General features: G+C 38.2%; 1 protein-coding gene across 2 annotated transcripts in view; it reads right to left on the bottom strand.

The window, feature by feature from the left end:
* The window catches only part of sv2ca (synaptic vesicle glycoprotein 2Ca), a 28,990-nt gene extending 11,361 nt beyond the window's left edge, over nucleotides 1-17,629 (bottom strand). The window contains exons 1-4 of one of the 2 annotated variants that reach the window (XM_087794246.1): nucleotides 17,425-17,629; nucleotides 11,773-12,493; nucleotides 5,238-5,418; nucleotides 3,852-4,003 (exon numbers count right to left, since the gene is read on the bottom strand). In XM_087794246.1, coding sequence (XP_087650372.1) covers nucleotides 3,852-4,003; nucleotides 5,238-5,418; nucleotides 11,773-12,361 — 922 coding nt within the window. In that variant the 5' untranslated portion in view covers nucleotides 12,362-12,493; nucleotides 17,425-17,629. Of the gene's footprint in view, nucleotides 1-3,851; nucleotides 4,004-5,237; nucleotides 5,419-11,772; nucleotides 12,499-17,424 lie in introns of those variants that run through there. The other variant, XM_087794255.1, reaches the window with a different exon arrangement.
* Between the last annotated feature and the right edge of the window lie 201 nt (nucleotides 17,630-17,830).

Below are 17,830 nucleotides of genomic sequence, written 5' to 3'. Positions count from 1 at the left end.
GTTGTTATTAATGTAGCCGCCTCACAGCAAGACGGTTCTCCACACACTTCCTTGAGCCCTCTGGAGTTCCTTCTCAAATCCAAAATTTGAATGAGGTGTGAAGTGAAAGAAAATGGGTGATCATTTCAAGCTTACATGTGCTTTAGAGACGTTTCTTTCGAGGCTTGTATGACTTTTCCGTGTGTGTGTGTCTTCCAAAATAAAGAGCAAATGCAGTTGTTTCGCAGAGATTGCCTTTTCTACAGTAATGTGCTGAAGCTTCTCGGGCCCCAGGGTGAGCGTTTCACTCATGCTATTGGAAATCTCATTACAGGGATTATGTACATAATTGACTATGTCTATGGATGACTGGTTCAACAGCCGCACACAACTTCTATGGACCGCCGGTGTTTAGGTTGAATAGATTGTAGATTGATGGCTCAGGGGAAGTTACCGTGCAGCATTTTTTGAATTCACAGGAGCTGATTGATCTGTGATCAAGTGTATACTCTCGTTGTAATTAAGTAAGAAGTCTTTGTCCGCATGTCAGATGAGGAGGAACAGCAGAATTTTCAGTCCCCTTTAGCCATTGTCAATTCATTCATACTATACTCAGAACTCTTGAGGTGAAATACTGTATTTAATTATCATACCAAGATGATCCAAAGACGGCGATGAAAATACAGTAAAAATGAAAGATTTCACTGAAGACTCTTACTACGGTTTGATCTGGATCTGTAGTGAGCAAAGCTGCTTCAGGGTTCCAGCTGTGCAGCTGGCAGGAACACTTTGAGAAGGAATTTGAATTAAGCGAGTAGAAAAGATGCAGCAGAGATCTAATGGAGTATCAAATTAAATAGTTATTCAGCAGTGCTATCCTCATCGACCACTATGTGAGTGATTCTTCAATTCATTTTCTAAAGCATATTTTCTGCATGTGAAAAAACGTAGTGCCCGTGGACCAAATCTAGTCCTCCAGGTCCTTTTTATGTGGACCATCAAATGGCTCAAATCGGAGTAGATTAACGTCCATGTTGATATAGTGACCTATCAAGATGCCAGTGTTTGAGAAAAAGCTGAGAAACAAGGATTAATATTATGTTTTAAGAGACATCCAATGAGAGCGAAATGAATGGAAGTGTTTTTTGGAAGTGGAAAAAACATGGATATAATTGAAATAGATGGAGCCACCATTAATTAATATACTTCTACCAGCTTCTAACTAAAATTATAATATACTATTTATAATTATTTGTTTGGTCTACTTTTGAGTGTAGCACCCAATAATGGTCGCAGACACAGAGACTAACCGCCACTAGCACACACACTCATAACTATGGACAATTTAGAAAACTCAATGGACGTGGATTGTGGGAAGAAAACCAGAGTAAACCTACATAACAGAGAGAATATACTCATAGGTTGCTTCAAGTTGGAACCGAACCTAAAACCTTTTGCTGAAATAAGTCAGTGTATTTTAGGCTCAAATTGAAAGCGGTGAGGTGAAAAGAGTGTTAAAACATGTGAAGCTTAAAGTAAGTATGCACCACTTCAATGGTTCTTCAGTTGTAATTTAGAGGCATTAAATTGATAGTTCAAAATCCAAACTTCACTCATTTTTTTTCAGAGTCATCAGTTACTTTTTAGAGTTAAAGACAAAACTGTATGTTTATTTTAATGTAGCTACTGGAGCTCAGTGTTCATCTTTATCGAAAAAGAAACAATTTTAAACATGCAAATACGTCTTTGGTGCTCGTCTGTAATGTCCATTTATTGAAGCCTCGACAAGAGAGAGAAATTGTTACGAAATAACGTAGACAACCGTATATAGCGCATATAGTCGTCTGTCTACACACACTGGAAGCGCTCGAGATGTTAACCTGGAGAACTTCTTGTCTGTATCGTTGTTGTTCTTCAAACTTTTGCTAAAACCGAGCTTAAAATACATATTATCCTTTTTTTTCCGTCATATTGAAGCTTCAATACAAGAGGGAGATTTAAATATTCAAATGAACATGGATTTTTGCCTATGACTCTAAAAAGGAAAAGATTACTCTGAAATATAATCCCAACCCTTAGTCGACATGAAGGTGAGTAGAAAATGAGTGAAGTTTGAATTTTGTGTATCACTTTAGGATGGAATTTTGCAGCAATGTATTCATCATAGATAAAAAAAAAACATCTGAGTGTATTGGAATAAAGGATATATATGTTGAAAAAAATTCTTTACCCAAACTTTGCTCAATTTAATATTATTACAAATTCACATATGTATTGATGGTGCTTATAGGTTACGATTGTGAGGACTCTTCATATTGAGAGATGATTATTTTGTGAACAGCATAGGAGAAAAGCAGGTTTGAAGTCCAACCCCTTAGTAAGTTCTTAGGGTAAAGAAGATTTTGGGAACAATGGATATATATAAGTACAGAAAGCAGTCAAAATGATTATTCCTCACTAACTAGCTGTGATAGAAATTTCAATTTCAGTAGAGTGTCAGTAGTTTTTCTTTTAATGTTGTTTTTTTTACTGCAGCTTCTCAATATAGGTACTGCAGATGCAGTGTCACAAAGTATTACCTTCTGGCCTCATCGAAGAAGACCTGCATTTAGCCAGCGCTCAGGAAAACACGCCACAGAAACATACACACAGCCTCGCACTGACGTCAAAGGGTCGGCTAAAGCCCGCTCGGGCCATAAATCACTCCTAGCTGTAGCTTTGTCCTATCAGAGCAAGGAGAAAAACCTAATTAGGTTCAACAAGAACACTCAGTCGCGACAGAGAGAGTGGTCATAAAAAAAGGGAAGGACAGTGAGAAGAAGGGAGAGGAGCACGAAAATCGGGAGAAGAGTCGTAAAAAAAAAAAAGAAGAGGAAAAAGTTAGAGAGAGATTCGTTTAAATTCCCTGTCGGTGCCATAAGGAATACGGCGGCTCTCTAATGCAGTATTATCATAAATCACAGACGCCTCGGTCCCAGTGGCCCCGCTGTGTGACTGCTATATGGCATCCATGCGTATGTTAATCTCTTAACCTCTGCCTCTCCGCGCCAGCGGCAATTCATACTGTAGCCATTAACTGATTGATTCTCGTGGAGGGGGAAACTGGCACCTTCAACCGCAGCCACAAAAGGAAATCTAACAGTAGGGGAAAACGTGTAGTCAGCATTCTACACAAGGTTATTTTGGCCTGTTTGTCACTTGTCATGTCACAAAGCAGAATAGAAAAGTGTTTTCAATTTATAGTCTCAAAAGGTGTAGCAGCAGTCCGCTTGTTTATTGCGGGGTTACCTTCTGAAAACCAACCGCATTAAACGAAATCTGCAAAGTGCGGACTATTTAATTTTTCGTTTATTTAAATTAAATAACATTTATCTAAACTTGAAAACTCAACATTGCATATGAAGTGCCGTCGTTCTCATCAACCTTCTCAGTAACAGTGACCTGAACGGCTCCCATTATGCTTTGCCGCCCAGTCCATCAATCCACTCAAAGCAACATATGTAGAATTTAATTACAGTACTGTAACATCCAATCAGAAAACACTAAATAGTGCAGTGTGTAATAAGGGATTACGGGGTTCTTTTTTGTTGGCACCATAAGCGAGGTAGGTGTTGTAATAACCTCCTCCCACCACAAGTTCTGTGGTTGTGTTTAAGTGTATCTGCTGTTCAAATAACTCGTTACTGACTGAAGTTGCAACAAAATATTAAATATGCAGTACCATGTAAAGGTGAACCAATATATTGGCCAGTATTCCTGACCTATTCGGCTGCCCTAGATCCAACATACTGAAATGACATCATCTTTTGCATGTGCGTGAGGTCACTCACTGATTTTTTTTTTTGCGAGCGTTTTCTGGCCCATAAACTCACCATAATGGGGTATGATGGCCCAGGCCATGGCAGATGCATAGATCTCTCCGATCATCCAGAACATGCAGAGCCAGCTCAGGTGTTCCCCCCTCTTCTCTCGAGACAGGACCTCTGAAAAGAAGGAGAACACTATGGGCACAGCACCTCCGATCCTGTGAGAAGCAGAAAGAAAGATTACGTCAGTCGGTTCTAAAGATTGTCGTGTTGATCTTAACAATGCTTTTAAAGGTAACCAACTGAGGGAGTGACACTGTCTTTGTACTGAGTACAAGTAAGAATCGATGACGATCTCGAAGCATTGGTAGTATTGTCAATTTTTCAATTACTCTTAAGCCCCACGGGAGAAGGATCCAATCATTGTATTAGCTGGTGGAGGACTGGTCATGACTTCATGTGGGAATGAATCACTTTATACTGCGGTCTCCTTAAGTACTGCTGATGATATACGGCGTCATCATTTCCAACCGCGTAGAAGAAAATGAAAAAAAACTGACACACATTTATTACAAGAAAAAGAGCTGATTATTATTTTTATTTTATTTATTTGGACTAAATATTAGTGATCATTTGGTAGATGTTTAAAAAAAAAGATTAATCACAACTACTTTAATTCTACTACTTATATCACATCAGATGCTGAATCAGCTTTTTATTCATTTAAATCAGTGGAAATTCATGCAATCTGTTTGGAAAATGCACAAAACTCACATTAGAGCTCACATGGGTCAATATCCATAGCCTTTTCAATCTAACTACTAGTCCATTACTAACAAGGTCAGTGGTGTATCACGTAGTATCTTTCAATCTTATCCGGCTCATTTGTCCACAATCCAATACAAATACTTCATGCAGTCAAGCAACCATTTTTTTTTTCTAAAAAGAACGTGATTTTCTAGTACTATTGTTGGTCTCTGCTTTTATATATTAGAACAATGTTCATTCTTGGCTGGTGTTATATATATAAACATATTAATTAAGGTGAAATAAAATGTAAATGAATTATACTTCATAAGAAAAATCTTCACATATCTTATTATTCTTGAAAATAATAATTGATATTGCACCAGTTCTAAGGGGTAACAAACACATTTAAACCCAATCAAATGAATGAAATAAGTCAACTCTTAAATAATCCCCTGAAAAAAGAAAAAAGTATGGCAAAAAAAAACACAGTATGGACACCACTATTCCAGAAAGATCTCAAACCTATTTCTGTGAATATCTCCCTGCCGTCCACTGACTTTACTGGGCGATCCTGTTGCTAAGGAAAGTCTGCTGAGTTAATGGATGATAAATGACTTCCTGGCTTCACTCCCACAAATTATTTTAAGTGATGGCTCACCATCTCTGTCTGGACAAGGGTGACTTCTACGTTATCAGACTTACCCGAATCCTGCTATGATGCGGCAGAGAAGGAAGAGGCCGTATCCTTGGACGAAAGACGACAGGAAGGCGAAGAAGCCATTTGTAGACATACAAATGAGGAGACACTGTCTGCGACCCACTTTGTCAGACATCCCTCCCCAAAAGAAGGCTCCCACCATCATTCCAAGGTAAACAACACTTCCTGTGAAGACAAAGTACCAGATTTTAAAACAAAAAATATACGGTACTATTATATTCAGCAATTATTTTTCAAAATTTGGTGAAAAATGGTCTCTTGAAGCGCATTAAGAAACATAAAGGTGATTATTATTGCTTTTTAATAACAACTATAGCAGAATTAGCTTTAATAGAAGAAGATATTTATCTTGTTTTATCAGCATTCTTTGCTACTTTCTTAAAATAAACTATATTAAATTCATGTTAATGTATTTAAAAACAAGCAGCCGAGTTAATGAACCATTGAAGTGTTTTATTTAACTGTCCTAGAACAGAGGGTTGAAATAGAAAACCTTTGCAAATCTTTGGGCCTAAAATATTTTCAGTCAAGGTCACGGATGAAACCAAATATATGTTTACCAAGTCGCCTCTCACAGAAAGTCTTTTTATACTTGGAGACTCATTGTTATTCATCAAACACTTCCTTTCAATTCCTTCATCATTACTGTCATTGAACGTTTCTGTACAGTTGATGACATTGATTAATTTAGTGTCTTATCTTATTTTAAACACTGGCATTATTATAGGTCCTGATATTAACATGACCATGAATTTAGTTTGATTTTATACCAACCGTCAAGGATGCCACATAAAATAACATGGCGGTCCATTTGGCTTTGAATTTAACACATGTGGTCTAGAGCACTGGTCTTCAAAGTGGGGGCCACCAGGGACATTTGGGGGCCTCAAAAATTGGAGGGAAAGAACAAATGGAATTTTAATATAATATGATATGCACTTTGACTTACACATAAAGTTGTGAGTCAGTTAGAAACTATCTGAGGCAAAACCAAAATAGCTATCATACAACAAAAGCATTATGTCCAATACCATGAAGGATTCATGGCTTGCTCTGTGACTTGTTCCTATAACCAATCTTGTTTGTGTCTTGTTAGACTAACTAACTAAGTTCACCCAAAATTCCAATACCACTAATGTTCTACTCACTGTAGTGAGAACAGTTTTCTACGTCCAAAAAGACACAACAAAAACATCCAAATACTTCCATAGTTCTCTTCTGTAATGTCCCTCTTGCTTTAGGGCCCAGACATAAGAAATGGTTTCAAAATAATTAAATAAGTCTACAAGAAAAGTGAGCCCAGTTAGTGACTGTTATATATACATATAGACCCCCCTGTATCTCCAAAAAAATGATAAAGCCTTTTGCTCGGATCTTTAATTAAAGGGCAACTATGTGTTGATTTGAATGTATCTTAACCTGATCTTCGACCTCTTTTGTACTAATCGTTATCTGTCTGTTTGTAACTTTTCCCGTCCCTTCGTCAACATTGAGGTAAGTAGAACATTTGTGGACTTTGAATTGTGGATGAAGTATCCCTTTAATAGCAAGGACTAATTCCCTAAATGTAAGAAGACTATTTACTCCACTGCAGAAGTGATACTTCAAGCTCCTCAGGGGTCAAAAGCATCCATCCGTCAAAGAGATGCTTCCCTGAAGGTGTCATCAATTCAATATTAAATTAGGCTGGTGTTGTAAATGCAGGGGCCGTTGAGTTCGACTTCATTAGGACGATTGCGAAAACGAACCCTGTGGCTTTCCATTTACTTTCCCCCCGAAAAACCTCAGACTTTCTTTTAAGCCAAAGCAGCTGCATCTCTGACGTGAAAATATATTAAACTTGTAATCCAAACGGACAGGAGAAAAGACAACAGGAAATCTGCAGTTAAATCCCTCGTTTAGAAAAGAGCCATAAAAGCAGTTTACTTAAGACTTTATTCTGGACAGCTCAGTCGATTGTGTAATTAATTTATCGACGTCCTTTCCGGAATGCAGCACATCGTCTCGGGAATGATGTCAGCAGTGCCCGCACCGGCAAGGACAAAGAGTTTTGCTGTAGTACGATACACTCTGGTTTAAAAATAGCTCAGAGTGCATTTACCAATTAAAGCTTTGCATTGTAATTTAAAATAAATCAATACATACCATTATAATACAACTACACTTATTACAAGTTTGTGTTAGTGGCTAATAGGAATATAATGTTTTATTAAAAGTGTTTTTTTTTGGATGATTTGGTTCACAATGAATAGAAATCATAATCACACGATAATATACACATTTGTAAAACACAAATCAATGATATTTGTATCAAGAATGTTTTACCTAAACTGAAAAAAAAGGAAGTGTCAAAGGTGTAAAAGCAAATGATACAGCAGAGTCCAATAATTGCCTGATGGGACAAGTAAATAGGAGGGTGAGAGGGATGGGAGGGTCTCTGTGTTGCATTTTCTGTCTTGTCACATTTCTTAGGAACCCCCACAAGAGGCGTGGGAGCGCTGAGCTGCATCACAACCTCCTCCGTGATTTCACGCTCGGATGCTCCTTCCTTTCAGCTTTGCATACTGCTTCTACGTCGAGCAAAAGACCAGCGTGGATCCACTGGTAGCGATACTATCGTGTGCCTGCTGCAATATCTCTGCTCTTATCTCATTGTTGAACACGTTTATGAATCTCAAAGTTAGATTTTACACTACTGTCAACTTCCTGAATCAGACAAACAGACAAACGTTGACGTGGCTTTCTTGATGTAATTGATGAATTACATTAATATAAATGTCTTCTTAAAGGAAAAATCGTATCATTAATTATTATTTTTTAGAAAATTCAATGCCCATTATCATAAAATGTAAAAAGGATATTTGAAAATGTTTTCCATTCTACTGTTTTTTTTATTTTTTTAGTCTTTGGAGCCTTGTCTTTGATTTCATAATTTTGCTCTTAAACTTGACTGTCTGAATGTTTCTCTTATCTCAGCAGACACCTTACTCTTACTACTTAAAAAACAAAAGTCAGACTTATTATGACTTATTTAGTCACTTATTTCCCACCATTTAAACTACAGCTTCTGACATCAGTTACAAACCTTGAATTCAGACTCACTGAACTTGACATTCAAACAACTTAATTAAGTAAGTAATAATTATTATAAGCGCCTTTCTAGTTAAAAACTGAACTGAATACTGTATATAAACTGAATTAAACATGCATCTCTTAGGGTTTTTTATTGTCTTTTTTATGTAAAATGATAATTTTATAGAAGTGTTTGTCATTCACTTAAAGAGTACAAATAATTTGTTTTTTAAATCAAATTACTATTAAAAAATACATTTGGAAAGAAGAAAAATATCTAGAACTATATAAAACAAATCCTGAGAAAGCTTTTAGACCATTATAAATGACGGCCTAAAGATTCCTAGCTTCAGTTTTTTAAGTTTAAGTGTTTTTAAAAACCTACAATTAAAGTTTTAAAAAATGTAAGTACTTCCTGTTAAAATATTGTGTGCCCACAACCTCCACTGTTAAAAAATCTAGGCCCCTTGAATGATCAAGTTTTACACCCCTGGTCAAGTAGACCACATCACTTTTACCCCTAATGTTGCAGAGGCCTTTGTTTCTGTACTAAAGCTGACGTAAAAACCTTTTCTTATCCTCGAACATATGCTTATTTTTCCATCTTATTCTGGATTATTTATCGCTGAAATGCAGCGTTTAATCAAATCGAATGTGTACAACATCGTGTCAGTTCAATTCGATTCACGCCTTCATCTTTTTTGCCACCTACGCAGAAAAAGAAATAGTCACGAGAGCATGGACGTGATTTCGATGCTATCTCCACGCAAGCAAACCTATGGAAACGGCTTCATCCTCGGTTCCTGTTAACAACCCTGAAACCTATCTGTGAAACACAGGGATGCCGGTTTATCACGGGTGGCTGTTACAATGGCTGCTGGCAGCAAGTTTGATCCATATGTTTCACACCCTTAAACTCCTGTCACGCACTCCTCTGTTTCCGTCGCTGACATACATTCCCGCACAATGAGGATCTGCACTGGCAAAGTAGCGTAATCTCTGCAGTGACGTTGGGATCTTACTGCAGTTTAGCTACGCTCTGCTGCCCCTGGAACACGAAGCAAATACAGAACCAGCTCATACCGACCACAAATGTAGGCAGAGAGAGAGAGAGAGAGAGAGAGAGAGAGAGAGTGAGAGAGAGAGAGGAGGGGAAGGAGTGATAAAACAATCTGGCGCATGAGATCAGCAGCTAAATGTAAATAGAGTCAGGGTTGTGAAGGAATGGAGGGAAGTCTCGGAAGAACAAATAAGTGATGATCAAGTGACGCTAATGTTGTGTTTGATATGATATCAAAGCTGCTCGCTCACATCGCTGGTGCTTCCGCCACCCACCTCTCTGCCCATTAATCCTCTCAAACTTGGCATCTCTTTGCTTCAAAGCTGTCCCTCCTTTTTCTCCTCTACCCTTCACATCTCACATATTGCAGCCCACACTTGATGGTTCCTTTTTGGTGCATTCCTTGATGGGTGTAAAGGGATCCCGCCCACCAGATATGATGCTTAAGATGAATGGTGTAGTAATTAAATGAGGGGAATTAAACACTTTAATAACCAACAAAGGCTTTCCTCTGCATATACTGGTGGTGTAATTATGAAAAACGTTTTATCATTGAAAATAAATAGATTGCACAAATAACTCAAATTGAAAAAATAATGAAAAACACAGCAATCACACTTTAACTTAAAAGGGAGTCATTTTGAAAAAGTTCAGTTTCTAAAACAATCAATTTTGAAGGACTGTTTATAGTACACAAACTTCAATTTCAACTTTAAATTCAGAAATGTTTATATGTAATTAACAGTTTCTAAAAATATAGTTTCTAATATATTTATATAATGGATGAATAAATAATATATAAATACTATCTAATTTAAATCTGATACATTTCTGATTTGAATAAAGATACTTTTACTTTAATAAAAAACATTAAAGTTGAAATAATTAAACGTAGGGTAGGTGATCTTGGAGGCAAAACTTGTCATTCAAAAGTCCAAACCTCTTTCTTCTAATGGCTCATGTGCAGGTAAGATAAAAACAACACATCAACATCATAATGAGTCTATACAACTGATAACTTGGATTGTCAGTCTATTGCATTGACTTTTAACTCGTTGTTTAATAAGTATTATAAACATCTTGGGCTTGTAAGATCAGCTAATAACATTGATATTGAGAGAAGGTGGATATATCACCATCCTGTCATTACCACGTGTCATTTAAATGGATCGGATTGATTTTAGTGTTTTGTTTCTGTCCATTCAGGAAGTGATTTGTGTTCTATGTTACAGCAATATAATTAATTGGGATTCTAAATAATATTGTAAAGAACGCTCCGGTGAATATCGACACCAACCTACACACTTGATTTAATTACTCACGACAACAATCCCAAATGGATATCAACAAGGTCACGGCAATCATGTCGGCCGAGACAACGTGCTTCATCTGAAGCACACAAATGTGTAAACACCAATCAGGTTCACCTCCGAGAGGAGGAGCCAGAGGGCAATCAGTGGAGAGAAATACAAAAAAAATTGGAGGAGGATGTGAAGGGAGTGTAGAGGCACATAAAGAATGAAAGCAGTGGCAAGAAGTGGAGTAACGAAGGACAAGCAGAGCGCACAACATGAATGCCTGCAGGACCTCGCTTGGCTGGAGAGAAAGAAAAGATGTTTCTGGAAGGATACTCCGTAGGATGTAGCAAACATGAAGGTGGATAGTACAACAACATATTGTGACAAGTAAAGGAGATTTTCCATTTTCTGGATATAGCTCAAAAGACTAAATATACCCGTTAAAAGCACAATATACCACTTTCTTAAAAGCCTATACGTTCAAGCTTTAACAACTTTTCTATTCTAGTCAAAGCGCAAAGAGAAGGTTTTGAAGGTTGAAGCCAGTCAACCCAAATGGCAAGAAAGAAGGAAAACTGGAAAAGAAGTAGGTTGTTTTTTTGTCAAAAAGTTGATGGTAAACTACCTCAATTCTTGAATCAATCTTTGCCCTTTTTGTCTATTTACCCAGAACCGGACATGCTTTTCAACAACAGATTCATTACAATTTAAATCAGATTTATATTTATATTTTGTTTAAACAAGCATTTCCTATAAAATGCCACTTTATATGGTGAAACAGTCTCCTAACCATTCTCAAAAGAATCAGCAGCTAAAGCCTTCGCGCTGAGCTGGAGAGTACATCAGGCCGTGACAGGGTTCTTTTCACGGCTTTAAAGTGATGGATTGCACACCTGCGGCCGTATAGACCGGAGCAACCCCTGCTCCCCGAGCACGTCACGCGGGGAATTCTAGCATCGCTTTCAATCTGACAAGAACAGCAGCACAAGATATATAAGCCAACAGAAAAAAACATATTTTTTCCACAAGCTATATAATCCTAAATGTTCTTACATGTATTTATGAAAACGGGTTCTGATGCCGACTTACCTAACCATCCTGAGCTGGAGTTGGGTACGCACATGTCGGTCTCGGCGCTGGGGAGTACGAAGCCTACGACGAAAACCTCCACCCCGTCAGACATGAGTGCCAGCCCCAGCACCAGGAACAGCTGCCACTGGAACCTCCCGTGACCGCACTCCTGGATGATCAGCTCGTATTGCTGGGCCAGCTCCTCTTCGTCCGCCTGTCTCTCCTGCTCCAGCTCCTTCCGATCCCTGGCGGCGTCCGATACGGGTTGTCCGAGGGCCACCTGCCCCTCTTTGAGCTTCCCTTTCCCCGCGGAGGGTATGCCCTGGTACTCGCCCTCGTAGATCTCGTCCTCGTCGTCGTGACCCTCCGTGGCGTCGCTGGAGCCCTCCTCGTTGTCTTGGCCGTCCTGCCTGGGCGGGTTCCTGTAGAAGTCCTCGTCCTCGTCCTCGTCATCCTGGAATCTGCTGTAGTTGTGATGGGACGAATACTCATCTGAGGCTTTGTCCACCACTTTGTTCACCTTCTTCTTCGCATGCCTCTTGGCCTCCTTTACAATGTCCTTAGCCCCTTTAACCAGGGAAGTCCTGTTATCGTACGTGTCCTCCATCCTGGCTACCGTGGCAGAAGTTCAAGGGGGGGGGAAGGGATGGACTGCAGAGAACAGGTCAGAAGGATGGCTCTTGGAACTGCAGTCACCACAGGAGATAACCCACAATGACTGGGCCAATCATCGACCGGTCTGTGATGGATGGAGAAAGAAGGAGAATACAACAGATGAAAAAAAGATTCCGCACACAGGAGAGAGAAACATAATTCACTTCTTATCACCGTCTTAACGCTGAAATACATCCATCTTTCTTTCCTAATATGAAATCTAAACCGGGGGGGTTGGAAAATATTGATGTACTGTATCGATTTAAAAAGAAATGGCTTCAAATCCTATTTGTTTTTTTTAAGTTGTAAGTTATTTTATGGTTTATAGTTGAAGTGTGTGTAAAATAAAATAATTAAAAAAAAAAGATGAACATTTTCAAGGCAAATTTGGACGTTTTTTCAGTGTCAAAACAAATGAAAGAAAATCTGTAAATTCAGCAACACCAATGTCGAGTATTCGGACAATACCACAAATATCTCCTTGTTCCTACAGTAACGCAACAAATCGTATTGTAAGTAAGTAAGTAATTTTTATTTGTATAGCGCTTTTCTAGACCAGGGTCACAAAGCGCTTAAACAATCAAAACAATATTCAATAAAGTGTATACTTTAAAAGGCAAGATAAAACTGAGAACAGCACAGGGGTTCCAGAAAATCAAGGAAAACCCGTATCGTATCCAATACACATCCCTATTCTAAACCCTCTTCTTTAAGTCGTGACTTCTTGTACCAGCACAGAAAACTGCTGATGTCAGCATAACTACTCCACTAACACTATGGTCGCTATAATAAAACATCTGGAACAGTGAACGATTCAGTCACAGTCACGCTATGTAACAGACGTGTTTCTAACACTTTCGTATCGGTAAGTGAGAGTGTTTTCGTAGAGTAGGGTAATAAAGGTAACACTCAATAATGGCGGTGAGTTATTTACTATACACAGAAGGGTTCAGTGTATCTCGGATAATCAGAGCGGGGCTTGTAAAGTGACCACTATAAGCCTACGTTTTTTTCCTCTCCAGGGATTTGATTCAACCTCCACATTTTGTTGTTAATTCTAAAGAGCTCTGTGTTTAATCTACTGTGCATTAAAAGGTCTAATAAAAAATGAGATTGTGCCCCTCGGTGGCCACGCTTTAAGTGTGTTCACGGTACTGCCTCAGAGAACGCTTTAAAGTAACAGAAATTTTTTTTTTTTTTTTTTATTATTCAAGTATTTCATACATTACAAATTCCTTCTTCTGGAGAAATTTCCATTCATACATGCAAGGAGTTGCTGACTCATGATTAACCTCAAGGGAGATAATAAACAAGACACTTGCCTAAAATCAATTTGTCTTCAATAAAGAGCTGGTTTATTATAATGGGAGTGGCAAGTCAAGCGTAACCACACTGTCATATATAATCTGTGCAGAGTGAAAGGGAAGAGAGAGAAAAAAGTCAGGCGTGGATGCGTGGACTGTAAATGTGCACTGACAAACTGGCGGAGCACGGCACCACTGGTATCTGTAAACCCTCATTACGCATAATCAGGTGCCTTTGACACATTTAATGAATCGAGTAATGCACCAAACTGCATTCAGAGATTGCACATATGCACCAGAATTCTTGCAAAGGTAGGAGGGGGGGGGGGATCCCAGGCAAGCAGCAGTGATGCAACATTCTTAGACCGTGAAACATTTTAGGATTGACTCTGTAAATCCTTCTTTTTTTCTATTCTGTCAACCTAGAATTGACAATTTGGCTCCTTGGTTACGAAAACGAAACATACCAAACTGTTCTCTTCTAATTACTCTAAGTGTGCTTTAGCCCTAGTGCCGTCTGAAGAAGGTCAGCTGCAGTGTGATTGTGGCCCGAACTGTCCGGAATGCCCGGATCCCCCGTGTGTCCAGGAGCTGCTCACCCACAGTCTCTAATGAACGCTCCAGCTCTGTCAGGAGGACACAAATCATGGCTCCTGCTCCCATAATGCAATTTCACTGTACAAATGACATTGCTGATTCAAGGTGACTCTGACCATCCATAACGACTCAATAGATGACATCTGTGAGTACGGGAGCGATGGCTTTAACAATCACCAGGTAGTGTTAAGTAGCAGCAAAAGAAATATTGATAATTGTTGGGGTTTTTTTATTTCTTTTATCTATTATTAATTGTATACTTATGTTAACTCGGATGAACTGCGTGTGGGAAGATGCTTGCCAAGTCTCTATATTTGATTTAATTTAAATTTAATAAATAGCATTCGGTATCACCAATAGCAATATGGTTAATGAGATGGCAGTTTACAATGGTGTTCCCGATTTATTCACAACACACGTTATAAAAGAAAGTACTGCATCTTATCAAAAATATTTTGTGGATTCATACCGGAATCAAATAATCTACAATAGTCGTATTGTTAAAAAAGAAATCCAGAAATCTTCAAAAGAGATATACAGTATACATTTTCACCTATTTCGTAAGGTAGTAACTATCAAGAAACACAAAATAGAAGTGTAAAGAAAAGTGAAATATTTTCAATTGTTCTGGAGATGTTTTTAAAAGTCAAAAACATTCATCCATTCATTACAGGGAGGAGAACACAAGGGAACAACTTAGCCTTTCCAACAGTCAACCATTCACACCAACAGAACATTTAGAGTCAACAACTAGGTTAACAATTTTATTGGACTATGACAGAAAACAAGTGGCAACCCAGCTATTTATTTTATCCAATCTCATCTTGATATAACTGTATTTACCTGTTGCTAATGCTGTTTATTCAACTATCTTTGTTCATTGTAACATTTACATGTAGTGTGGTTGGATTTGGGAATACAAACATCTCACTTGCTGATCTACATCCATCTAAAGGAACCTTTGAAACCTCCAAAAAGGAAGTAAAATATATTTTAATATATATATTTAACATCAACTTCTCTTGACTTTCCAGCAGTTTTCCAATCAAAAGGGCACATTCTTGGAATATATTGACTTGCCTTCCATTCCACAGAACTTCCCAGTGTCCGGCAGGTTGCAAGAGAAGCTCTGACAGAGAGGTTCGATGGCCGGTATCTTCTATTAGCATGAGAAAGAGCAAGTCCAATCTCTAAGTGGGCAGAGCTGTACATAATCCCATCAAAATGAAGAACTCTTGACCTTGCCTGGAAGAGGCGCGACCAGCCCGGGACATCTTCCATTAGGAAATTTCATCAAACACTGACGCCGTTACTGAGCTTCGCTTGGGAAAAATGTGCCCGAGTATGGAAAAGGGGGTGTGATGTTGAAATGAACGTCACTGATGGATGTATAAAAATCTTCATAGATTTAACAAGTTATAAATGTTAAAAAAAAAATCTGTGTTTAATTGTTACTCACAAATCAATACTTAAACTAAACAAGCTATCATTCCCTTCAGAACATTCCTAAATATATGACACTGTGTCTTAAAACCTCTCGATATCTTAGTTAAGCTTGCAGGAACCAAGACAAGAAACTAAAGGTGACGCACCTCGTCCCTGGAGGATTTAATGTAAGAGAGGTATTAGAGGAACAGAGTGAATCTGAGACCATTTTCTTTTTCTCACATAAAGCGTTCATTGGATCTAAAGGGTAGAATGCAACATCGCTTTTTTTCACACCTTAGACGTCCATCTATCTAAAGAATATGGCTATTTATGGGGTTTTTATTATAGATTTGTGGTTCAATTCTTCAATATAAACCTGCTTTAATCCCCACAAAAATCCAGTCCTTAACCTGTACCCATATACATAAGGTATATCAATGTGTATGCAGGGTAGTAGAATACATGAAAACATATTGATCCTGCTCCATGACAAGATGCATTTAATACATCTATATTTAATGTACACATTAATACCTATCCATTATCCCAACAGGTTACAAGCTAGAAACAAGTTGAACATTTCAGGATAAGATAAAACTGTTTTTTTTAAATACTGCTTCTAAGAATGATTGAAATGAAAATCAATGAAGGGAGAAAAGGTAGTTTCATGCCAGTGTAGCTATAATAATTTACCATCTGTCGTGGCTTCATCCTTTTTGATTTAACGTTGCTAACAAATACAAAGCTTACTTAAAAAAGCAATGGCTTGAAAGGAAACTAATGAATGTTCATTTGAGAGAAATTGATATACTTATTATGCATGTCATGTACTTTAGAAGTAGGGGTGTGAATGGTTACCCCATTAGAGTCAACATTTTTTACTTCAGTTAAAACATTGGGGTTAAATTCAACTATTCTAGATTCCTTTAGAAGACTTAATCTAACAAAAATGTGCTGGGAAAATGACGCAGTCATTGCCAATAGTGCGGTAATACACTTTTGCACACATGCAACTTTTAATCCAAGCGTGTTTAACTAAATGAATACATTGAATTAACTGACTTAAAATGGTATACAACTGAGTCTACATCAGAGCCACTCAGATATACAGCGTTTATTTACCTAAAACAGCATTACAGTCTGTAAAACTTATCACTCCTGCAGCTCCAGGATTGCTCACAAAGCACTTTGCCACAGATTTCCAGTTGAGCGGCTGTGTGCCTGTCAATCGCTGGCTGCCTGGTGAGGTGCAATTCACGGATGAGTCAGTTGCTCGCATCCTCTCCTCTTTTTGGGAAGTGTAGTGCAGAGTGCTTTAACTGCCCCAGGGCTGCTGGCTGCATTGTTCTACAACATCACACAGCTCGGCATGCACGGCCAACAGAAACCGGGCTCATCTCAAAGTATATATTGAATTTTTTTTTTAGAAACTAAAGACATGTGTATGAGTTCAATAAGGAAAAAGGAAAAAGTGGGATGAGTTTACAAGAATCATCTTGTGGTAGTTGATTTAAAAGTTTGACAAATATGAATGAAAATTGCTGTGAAACACATTTTTTTGCTGACTAAACCAACTTTTTTCAAATAATTTAAAGGATATCTTAAGGTATGCTTTCATAGAATGCATTTACTTTGAATGATGTAAAAATACGGTTTATTTTAGTAAAGTAAAAAAAAAAATACTTACAGTCATTCATGGAGATAAAGACGTTCCAGAGACATTGCAGGCGTTTTTTTTCCAAGAGAAAGACTGTTGTTTTTTTTTTCCAGTGTATTTGCGAGTCAGAGGGAAAAGCACCGGCAGCTCACGACAATGAATTTCCCCGATGCAGTCGTGTCTCTCTCTGCAGTAGTTGAGGAGGAGAAAGAGGGAGGGAGGAAGAAGGGAGGAAGAAGAGGAGACAAGGCAGGCGGATCGATAATCGTATTTCATTGACCGATGAGTGATTTCTTCTGGTGGAACAATCGCGCAGAATAACGCGTTAAATCACATTAAAAAACATGTGTTTCTAGACGAACGTCAGATATTTCCCCTCCTAAGTTTTTAAAGTCTAGCGTAAGACACTAGTTTACGTCACAAACATACAGTTTTT

Source organism: Callionymus lyra, chromosome 1, assembly GCF_982586985.1.
Source record: "Callionymus lyra chromosome 1, fCalLyr1.hap1.1, whole genome shotgun sequence".
NCBI classification, from domain to species: domain Eukaryota; kingdom Metazoa; phylum Chordata; class Actinopteri; order Syngnathiformes; family Callionymidae; genus Callionymus; species Callionymus lyra.
The sequence above is the reverse complement of the archived record's forward strand: the minus strand, read 5'-3'. Positions and strand labels throughout refer to the sequence as shown.